This window comes from Mycetomoellerius zeteki, unplaced genomic scaffold (assembly GCF_001594055.1).
Source record: "Mycetomoellerius zeteki isolate Tzet28-1 unplaced genomic scaffold, Tzet1.0 scaffold221, whole genome shotgun sequence".
Lineage (NCBI taxonomy): Eukaryota > Metazoa > Arthropoda > Insecta > Hymenoptera > Formicidae > Mycetomoellerius > Mycetomoellerius zeteki.
In genome coordinates this window covers 1,617,573-1,628,282 of record NW_017257184.1, presented here as the reverse complement: position 1 = coordinate 1,628,282, position 10,710 = coordinate 1,617,573, and the positions used below count along the sequence as shown (strand labels likewise).

General features: G+C 30.6%; 2 protein-coding genes across 2 annotated transcripts; one reads left to right on the top strand and one right to left on the bottom strand.

The window, feature by feature from the left end:
* Positions 1 to 4,456: 4,456 nt before the first annotated feature.
* On the top strand, positions 4,457 to 8,039 carry LOC108723044 (4-coumarate--CoA ligase 1). Its single transcript, XM_018448513.1, has 7 exons — positions 4,457 to 4,786; positions 5,498 to 5,674; positions 6,076 to 6,410; positions 6,556 to 6,702; positions 6,944 to 7,192; positions 7,252 to 7,526; positions 7,632 to 8,039. The coding sequence occupies exons 1-7, from the start codon at positions 4,523 to 4,525 to the stop codon at positions 7,955 to 7,957; spliced, it is 1,773 nt and encodes a 590-aa protein (XP_018304015.1). The 5' UTR covers positions 4,457 to 4,522; the 3' UTR covers positions 7,958 to 8,039.
* A 53-nt stretch (positions 8,040 to 8,092) lies between these two features.
* Grx5 (Glutaredoxin 5) lies at positions 8,093 to 9,249 on the bottom strand. Its single transcript, XM_018448514.1, has 3 exons — positions 9,060 to 9,249; positions 8,676 to 8,817; positions 8,093 to 8,370 (listed from the first exon to the last, which is right to left on the bottom strand). Exons 1-3 carry the CDS (start codon positions 9,138 to 9,140, stop codon positions 8,174 to 8,176), a joined length of 420 nt encoding a protein of 139 aa, XP_018304016.1. The 5' UTR covers positions 9,141 to 9,249; the 3' UTR covers positions 8,093 to 8,173.
* Between the last annotated feature and the right edge of the window lie 1,461 nt (positions 9,250 to 10,710).

The following is a 10,710-nucleotide window of genomic DNA, read 5'->3' as shown; positions in this document are numbered from 1 at the left end:
TCGCATCAGTTTCTGTTAGATATGCTGTAGTATGCTAATCTAAATATTTATTAAAAATTGATGTTTAGATAGTATTAAGGTTATCATATACCTCTCTAAATCTGAATCAGTGGATAATCACTGATATTAGTGCCAAGTATGTCACTAGTAATTAATGAATTAAATGTGAGATTCCTAACCTAGCTAATCTTTATTATGTGATCTAGCTTATCTTGTTTTAATGGTTAAAGTCATGAATGAATTGAAAATAAATATGGTATTGGAAGATTGAAATTAACGTGCAAATATCAGTATTTTAGTTATATAATGCTCAAATATTCTTTCTTTTTTAATTGAACTTCACTGATTATCATTGCCAAGTATGCCACTGGGTAATTAGTGACTGTCTACTGATTCAGATTTAGAGAGCAGTCACACACATTCATTATCATTACAAATTTCTGGATACATTTCCATTGATTTATATATTTTTAAAAGTATTAAGTAAATTACATTATTTTTTAAAAATGCTTTGAATATTTGAGCCGTTTATTTTGAAAGTGGCCTAAGTCCATTTGTCAATTTTTTGTTGTTGACTGTACTAGCGTGTACAACTTGAAGTTAGCTGTCATAAACAACATTTTGCGGTTAAGTATATTCAGAGTATACGATAATTTCTGACACATAAATTTTCGCAATTATTTCAATAATTAAAAACATTACTTTGAAAGTGGCCTAAGTCCAATCTATTATAATGTGGAAATCATAGACCACAAATTTTTAGTATCAGGACATTCATTTTTACCGAATGATAGAGATTTTGGCGTCGTAGAAATGTCATTAAAGAAAAATAATTTACTGTTTGTCCCCCAAGATTATTATAATGTTATCAAAAAGTGCCGGAAAGGTAATAACTTTATTCTAAATGAAATGAAACAAGAGGATTTCATATCAACAAGATTTTTGGAGGACGCAGTTTTTAAAAGGGTAAAGAATTCTAACGGAGAAACAATAAATTGGTTAAAAATATGCTGGATGCGTTTTTTGAGAAATGAACCATATAAAATTTTCTATAAGATATCAATGGATGAGAATGCAGAGTTTAAAATCCTGGATTTATTACCACGTCGGGGTAGACCAAGAAAATTCGAAAATATTGTATTGACACCACTTTATAAAAATATAAGACAAATTTCAACAGCGAAATAAGGACATGATGGACTTACTACGATATATACTACCGGAGCACCATGACTTCTTCAAATCCCTCCCGCATACACAAAATGTAGATGAGCAGTAAATTGTTATGTAATTTATATAGTTAGAAGATTTCCTGAATTGCATAAATTGTGTTTTTGAAGTGTTGTAAAGAAATAATATAAAATAAATTGAGTATTGTTTTTTCAATTTGAAGCATTTTAAATTGTCGAATGGACTTGGGCTCTTTCAAATTTTATAACAAATCTAGTTGTTAATTTTGAAAGTGGCTTAACTCCATTTGTAGTAAGAAAACACATATTATTCACTTAATAATTGCTATTATTTTAATAGGAATTGTAAATTTAACTCTCTTAGATACACTTAAGCAGTGTGACATGTTGGTATCCTATACGTATATTTTTAATTTTATTGAAACGCAAACTCTTAAATATCTCAATTTAAAAATAAATGGGCTTAGGTCACTTTCAAAATAAACGGCTCATTTAACTATGTTGAATATGCAGGCATGATTTGACAGTCTATGATACAATGAGCAGTAACATGTTTGCAAGCAGAAAATGGACATTTTAAACGATTAATATGATTAAGAAAGTAACATTTACAAAAAATTTTAAATGTCTGGCATTTTTTATTTGTTATGATATTTATAAAATTGTCTATATATCAATAATTAAAACAATTTGATAGTGTATATATGAACTTTTTTTCTTAGAATAATCTCTAGAACACATTTATTGACAGTTTCATCACCGAACATCCTGCATACGTATGTGTATATAGTATATGTATATACATGCATTATGTATGTATATATACAAGGTGTTTGAATGCCTAAACTTCGGGGGCGTGTAGAGAATTGATAAAAAATGCAGCCAAACACTGATCTGACGATATTTGGTGCACTGCAGCCTCGATTCGGTTACTCAATTGTTCTCTTGAGTTGACTGATGACGAATAAACTTGCTTCAGAACCCCCCACACAAAGAAGTTCAGTAGTGTCAAATCAGGTGATCGGGGTGGCCAAGGTACTATTCCTCCACATCCAATCCATCGTCGTGGATAATGTCTGTCTAGCCAAGCTCGGGTAGTTTTGCCATAATGAGCTGGACATCCATCGAGTTGAAATCACATTTCAATCTGTTGCTGCAAGTGGATGTCTTCTAAATAATCAAAAAAAGTCTCCAAAAACTTAGTATATCTGGCTGCATTTAATCTGTCGGGTAAAAAAAATGGTTCCACTAGAGAGTCGTTCCAAATTCCGAACCAGACATTAACAGCAAATTCATGCTGGAATCTACTTTCCCTAACAGTCCTGGGGTTTTCATGCCCATACATGATAATTTCTTTGATTAATAATTCCTCCTTTTGTAAATGTAACTTTGTCCGTCCAGATTATTTTTGATGGAAATGAATTATCATTGTTAAATTGCTCAAGAAATCAATTGCTAAAATTCAACCTCTTGGAATAATTCTGAGGTAATAAATTCTGCATTTTTCGAATATGGTACGGATGGCGGTTATCATTTCTTAAAATTCGGTAGATTCTTTGCCGTGGCAGTTGTAATGCAGCTGACGATCTCCGGACGCTGGTCTCAGGATTGTTATCAAAGTGCAGGACACGATTTTCTACTTGCATATTTGCTCCTAACGGATCTTGATGAATTGAAAATAAGTTGGTCTCTCGCAGCCTATTAAAAGTCATTGTAATGACTTGCCAATCCGGCTCTCTTTGGAAATCGGCGTACATACTCTCGCACCGCCGCAGAAACCATACACGAAAACCGTATCAGCATATTCAACGTTAGAATACATATGTACGCGGCATATTGTGATAAAAGTAATTCACTCGATAGCTTCTGACGAGTAACTAATGAATTTATAGGAGAAAGGTAGAAATATAAATAAACAAAAAAAGTTTTCACCTGAAAACAGAATTATTATTATTGTTTTTGTGCACGATTTCAGTGACGATGATACTTCAGAAGCAGTGCAGGAACGAAACAACTACGATTTATCTTTTTTGCGATTTTCTCCAAAACGAAACAAAAACGAGCAGATCTCTACAGGATTTTTTTTTCTTAGTTAATCAATCTTCTACACGCTCCCGAAGTTTAGACATTTAAATTCATGTATATAAATTAATGTAATAATTTATATATGTATGTAAATACATGTATTTATATGTACGCATATATAAATGAAAGAAAATTTCATTTTTCTTCCCATTGATTTAACCCGGCGTAAATGAGGTGGATAATTGTTACACCGACTACGAGGTGGGTATCATATATTATATTTATTCAAAGATTTTGCTTACAATAATACTATATAATGATTTGTTATTATATTATATTACTTTCTCCTGGATATCCTAAACGTATCAACATAATAAAATAACGATTATTTGTGTTTGAAATTATTTATTTTTGCTTAAATGTTAGGCTATAATTATTTCGTAAAAAAAGATGCAAACACCGCACCCTTCCCTCCAGCTACTAAGAGAGTGGAGTTCCACGAAACACAATAACAAACAAAAATATTTGTTTTAAAAATATATAATAGTAATAAGGCTCAACAAATTTAAAAATTCGAAAGGAAATAGGGCTATGAGCCAAAGATCAAGGTAATCATTGTGAGTTAAATTATTAGTATAAACATATCATAATAATAAAAAATACTTTAATGTCTGCTATAAACAATGAGTGACAAATTAAAGACAAATAAAGAACAGACGTTTCGATTCCTTATCAATGTTGAAATAAAATTAAATTAAATGTTTTAAAAATATCTGGGTATGAGATACCCGACCTCATTCACGCCGGATTACAAAAATATTGGTTTAAAAATTCCACTTTTAGATTTGAAGTCTAAAAGAATTTTTATGAATCAGAAAAGTATTAAGAAAAATAATCAAATTTTTGTAGCTTATACAGTATGCGCCAAAAAATGCTTTAATCACTATTATGTTTGCTGAGTATGACACAGTAACGCAGTGATGCAATTAAAGGAAATCATATCGAATAAATATTTGGTAGGACAAAATATTTGTGTTATAATCAAATTTGCTCCCGTCCACTCACTTTATTTAACTAAACCGACAACTGAAGTGTAAGTTGTGAGAGTCGCATTTTTTCTTTTTATATATTGCATATTGTATTTATAAGATAACAATCTTGTAATCGCTGTACTATTTGAATAGTGGGGACAATAGGTATATATTCAGTCGGAATCGTCTTCGTGACTCATAGTCGTAATGCTAACATGCAGTGCACATAATATACTTACATTTTAAAACATTTATTCTATCAACATATTTCGCGTAATGACGATTCTACAACTGCCACTTTTCACGCGAGTTTCTTGTATCCTGAATCAGTGCATTAAAGAATGCATTGTCAATGTATCGCCAAAAAATTATTGGAGAAAATTTAATAAACATCGATACTATGCAACTACAGTTAACTTAAAAGGCGATGCGCAGAATATAGTGAACAGTAAACTACCTGACATAAGTGGCTTTGAGAATATCCATGTGCACGATTTCATCTGGGAAAAAGTCGGAAGATGGTCAAACCATACTGCCCTGGTACGTGCAATGCAGATAAAATAATATAAAATTATAAAGAATATATTTTATTTACATTTTTCGTAATATCATGGACGTAATGATCATGTAATAATTTCTTTCTATAAATATTGGTGAATGAAAAAAATGATAATTATTTCAATATTATTGCAATGTCATCTATTTTAATAATATATATACATATTGATCCTATATAAATATAGGATAATAAATTATTGTAACTTTTTGCAAAATGCGGCAGACTACGTAAGTGCGCAGCAAAAATAACTTTTTAAAAATAAATATATTGTATTATCTACTATTTATATATATATATGTATAAGTTATCACTAGATTTACTACACGTTTGACGTAGTTATGCAAATATTTTGAAGGACTTTTAGAGGACTTTGTCAACGATTGTGTCTCAGATACATCCTTAAGTAGTTTCTTCATCATCATAATTGCTGTTCGACTCACTTCACATGAGATTAATAATAGTACTTTAATAGCACGAAACTGGTTATTCTATATCGGATAATTTATTAACTTATATTTTTATTCGGATAATTTATGTTTATTTAATGATATAATAATACTTTATTAAATAATAATTTATTAATAATACTTTATTAAATGTTCATTCATAATTTTGTCGACTCTTAGATTCATAAACATCCTACATAAGTGGTTAAATAAAATTTTTTAAATCAATTAACTTTTTAATTTCAGGTGTGCTTAAATACTGGTAGATCATATACATACGGTCAGTTGAGAAAAACATGCGGCAAACTAGCAACGAGTTTAAGAAAAAGCAAGCTCTTACCGGGAGATACTATTGCTATCATTTTACCAAATATTCCAGAATTCGTCATCATCGCACTAGCAGCAAATGAAGCCGGTTTACGCGTAAGATAAAATTATTACATTTAGAAATAATACATACGTACTATGCAGCATGTCTAGTAAATTGTAATAAATGTCTAGTGAATTGTAATAAACTGTCAACTTTATCAAATAGGAAACAGGAGACATAGTGGTTCTATTTAAAATGCAACTTCATGTATCTACTATATTTGCTGAAAAAAGAACTGCAGTTATATAATTTAAGAGATGATGGAGCAATTTAGATAATTTTATTTAATGACACACACACACACAGTTTAACAAAAAATTTTTTAAACTAATAGAAATGATAAAAATTAACATTAAAAAAAATATAGTACAACCTAATAAGATATTCATTTTTTAGAAGTATTTGTCGTTACATAAGCTTGTTGTAATAGTCATTTAAATTTTTTCTTTTTAAGACAACTCTGATAAATCCTATATTTACAACATACGAGATAAAAAGGCAAATAGAGAACGCAGACACTCGAGCTATTTTCACAATTCCGACCAAATATATTGATATTAAAGCAAGTATTGAGAAAAATTCGAAGATAAAATTACCAATCATCATCGTAAACGATGGAACTAACGCTAGCTCAATCTCAGGGACGATTCAATTAGATGATCTTATGCGTGATGACATCGAAGATTTTTCAATTAGTCAAAAAATTGGAATAAGTTGCAAAGATACGGTATTCTTGCCTTATTCCAGTGGCACGGTTGGTTTGCCGAAAGGCGTTGAGTCGTCTCATAGGTGCGCAAATTGATTACATATTAAATATTTGTATATTGAGAAAAATGTAATTCATATGAATAAGTCTCCATACATTGTGAAAATTCAATGTACTGTTATATCAATATAAAATAATAAAAAATAAACAGAGAATACGATTTCGCAGGAACATTGTTGCAAATCTTCTTCAAGGTATGGATCCAACATTCTTCCCAGGAATAGAAGCGAGTGAACACCATCAGGAAATTGTACCGCTAATATTACCAATATATCACTATTATGGGTTAATAATTGTCCTATATTCTTACTTGCGGTATGTTAACATATCTATTAACTCGTTTGCGTAACTATGACATGTGAATGCTCAAATATGTCTTTTGATTTCATATTTTCTTTACGTATAAGGCCGACATTTCATGTATCGTACAAGATCAATTCTCGGATCTCTCTGTCCTGCAGTCAATCATTACGCTTAAAAAGTTTATCGTACGACACATGAAATATTAAGCTAATACTTGAAACATTGAGATTCATCGTCATTTCATCAATTATAGAATAGGTGCTAAATTGGTGTGTCTACCACAATTCTCCGCGGAAGCATTTATAAAACTGCTTGAAAATCATCGGTGCACAGTATTGCATATAGTACCACCTATCATTCAGATGATGATAAACAACGAGCGAATTACACCCCGTCATATTGAATCTGTAAGATTAACATTAACAGGAGCTGCACCGCTCGGAGAAAAACTTATCGCAAACTTTCGAAGTCGTTTCACTACTGGCATGAATTTTATCCAAGGGTAAGAGATTACTGTTACAAATACGTCTATATAATAAGAAAAACAATTTTCGTTTACAGATACGGCGCAACGGAGCTATCCCCGCTTGCTACAATCACTCATCCAAATATGTCGACGGCATCCTGCGGTTATTTGGTTCCAAATACACAAATGAGGATTGTAAGCACGCAAGATGATACTCTCGGCAGAAATTTAGGTCCGCATGAAATAGGAGAAATATATATACGAGGTCCACAAGTAATGAAAGGGTATTACAAAAATCCTAAGGCCACAGCAGATACTATGGATGGAGATTGGTACAAGACTGGTGATTTAGGGCATTATACCGAAGATGGTAAGCAAGATGTAATCAGAAACTTTGAAAAAATAAGACTATGACAATTATTTAATAATCGTTGAAATGAGATAATTATAAATTATTATATGTTGTAAAATACAGGCATATTGTATATACAAGGACGATCGAAGGAATTGATAAAAGTAAAAGGACATCAAGTTGCACCCACCGAACTTGAAGAAGTAATTCGTCATTACGATAATATAAAAGACATCGCCGTCATTGGTGTGGCACACGAAGATTATGGCGAGATTCCAAAAGCTTTTGTAGTTCTTAAATCGGGAGTCAAAATTAATGAGAACGAACTCAAAGAATTTGTCGCTAAACGTGTAGCCAAGTACAAACAATTAGGATATGTACAAGTTATAGAAAGTATTCCGAAATCTGCATCTGGAAAAATTCTTCGAAGAGAACTTGAAAATCTATAACATATTCTTTAAATATCGAGTTTCATATTCGAATTGATATCAAGAAATTTACGACTAAATACCGGGTAAACATCGATTTATAAATATATGCATTATATCTGCATTGTGGTTAAAACTATGTTTAATATTAACAAAAATGTTTATTATAACAAAAAGCAACTATCTTTCTATCCGTACAAGATACGGTTGTTTATTTACAGGATAATTTGAAAAAAATTATTCTTTAGATTTGTTGACACCACTTTGAGAGGATTCTTCTTTTTCCAAAAGAGCACTAGTAATTCCAGCTTTCTTCAATTCCTCAATAAGCTCTCCATTTTTATGCATTTCTAAGAGTATGTCACAGCCACCCACAAAATCACCATTTATAAATACTTGGGGTATTGTAGGCCAATTAGAAAAGTCTTTTATACCTAAGTAATTAATATTAGTATTTCAGAATTATATAACATTAGCGATAATTAATAATTTAAGAAGATTAATAATTTACAGAAGATTTACGAAAGTATATAAAATGATATAAATTATATAAAAGAAATTATATAAATTTTTTTATTTTATATAGTATATATTATTTTTTAAATAATATACATCTTTTTTTTAATGTAAAGATAAAAATTTTAATGTAAAGATAAAATTTCTCTTTTTGAAAAACGATTGTTTAATAAACATGGAAACTTGTAATAGCATTTGTAATAAGTATTTGTAACTATATTACCTTGTCTAAGTTCTTCATCCTTGAGAACATCATGAGCATCATAAGTAACGCCGTGCATACGTAATACTTGAACTACCGCATTGCTGAATCCACATCTTGGCTCTTCTGGAATGCCTTTCATAAAGATGACTACTTTATTTTTCTACAAAAAACAATGTTTAAAATAATGATGTTATACACAATATTATATTTATTAACAAAACTAAAGAGCCTGATAATTTTTGGGTATTATTTCATGCTTTTTTTATACCGTCCAAACTGCAAAAAGATTTTATATAGAAATTACATACTTACTCTGTTATTTTTTATACAAAATATATCACAAGCCAAGAAATATTTACGGAATAAATACCAACGTATCTCTATCATATTATATTCACTTACCTTAACAAGATTGCTGATTTCATTAAATTTCGTACTAAAATGTCTGTTGATAAACAAGTGTTTGGCTGCAAAACGAATCATGTTTTGATTTATTGCACTAAAGAACACTTTTACAATTAACTGAGACCTTTCGTTTATAAGAACAAAACGGAGCGTAAAGGTTATGTATTTTGCTACACGCTGTCAGCAGTTTCAATTTTTTACTCGAGACGTAATGAAGTAAGTGGCGCCATCATGCAATATGACGGCAAAGTATGTAGCCGAAATATTTCTTTACCTTTCTCCAAATATTATGAAAAAAACATTTTTATAAAAAAAATACGCGTATTCGATATAAAAAGTATTATATCGGAAAGATCATAAATATATCTTTCGACTTTTTCGCAAGAGAGAGAGAGAGATTTAATTGGAAAAAAATATATATACATTTACCAAAAACACTGTACTAAAAAATGTACTAAATTTTAATAAATATTTGTTTAAATAATACTAACTTAACATTTACTTACAGTAAATAAATATTCATTAAATGATGAAAATCACAGCTGAATTAAATTAATTATTCTTGTACCAAATATATATAAATATATATGTTATTTATTTAGTAAATATTCAGCTAATACTCTACTATTCAAACAAATATATTTATTAAAATTTAATATATTTTTTCAGTCTATAAGAATGAAATATTAAATCGCATTATATTCGTAAGTTTAGTGTTTTATAGAGAAACAATAAAGCCTTTTCAAATATAAAGATCAATATCGATATCGATATATGATAGAACCAACCATTTAAAAAATTAAACGTATTGAGCAAAAAGAAGCAAATTATAACGAGGTCAAACAAAATAAGGATTACATACTACGTAATTAAAATTATTTATCTAAAAATGCTAATTACTAGATACTACTACATACACACAACGTGGATAGTAATTAAATTACTTACTCATTAGTACAACGCTACGGTCTTTGCTAATTTATACTTCCATCACTTTCAAAAAAGTATATAATATTCACTCGTGCGGACACAAACTGTCGATAATGCGACTAATTACACTCAACACGCACGCATTTATTAACGTCGCAAAACGACAACTTGTTATTTCGCGTTGTACACACTCTCGAAACGTATGTATGTATACACATTATACGACTCACTTTCGACGAACGAGTAATATCGGTCATTACCGATATTAGCGAGGGGCATTTCATTCTCGAGTCACAGGTCACAGTGCGAGTCTTAGCGAGTCGGGTGCTTTTAAAAAACGTTAAGTCAACACGAAGTCAACGCGAATCAACGAGCGCAAATAGCAAAATACTGGCTACGTTTACACCGTACGCTTAGTCCGCGGCCTATACAATAGATGTCCTTGTTCATCCTGTAAGTTAAACAAAGACACTCATCGTATAGGTCGCGGACTAAGCGTACGGTGTAAACGTAGCCAGTAGGAATCAGTAGAAGTCAATGAAAATAAGGAGCGAGTCAGCGAGAGTCGAGCAACGATGATTGACTCGAGAGTGAAATGCCCCTCGGATATTAGTCGAGTTGTATATACTATAATATATATATACGCAATTAACGTACGTGACTAAGCCTGAGTTCCGTTATATTCACTGCGAGTAAAAAATCGCGAACCAATCACAGC

Excerpts from the sequence above, each read along its gene's own strand:
- LOC108723044 (XM_018448513.1), top strand. The coding sequence starts at position 4,523 with ATGACGATTCTACAACTGCCACTTTTCACGCGAGTTTCTTGTATCCTG. Across the intron at positions 6,411-6,555 it reads GGCGTTGAGTCGTCTCATAG|GAACATTGTTGCAAATCTTC; the intron begins GTGCGCAAATTG and ends ACGATTTCGCAG. Across the intron at positions 7,193-7,251 it reads GGCATGAATTTTATCCAAGG|ATACGGCGCAACGGAGCTAT; the intron begins GTAAGAGATTAC and ends TTTCGTTTACAG.
- Grx5 (XM_018448514.1), bottom strand. The coding sequence starts at position 9,140 with ATGATTCGTTTTGCAGCCAAACACTTGTTTATCAACAGACATTTTAGT. Across the intron at positions 8,818-9,059 it reads AAATCAGCAATCTTGTTAAG|AAAAATAAAGTAGTCATCTT; the intron begins GTAAGTGAATAT and ends TGTTTTTTGTAG. Across the intron at positions 8,371-8,675 it reads GGATGAAGAACTTAGACAAG|GTATAAAAGACTTTTCTAAT; the intron begins GTAATATAGTTA and ends TTAATTACTTAG.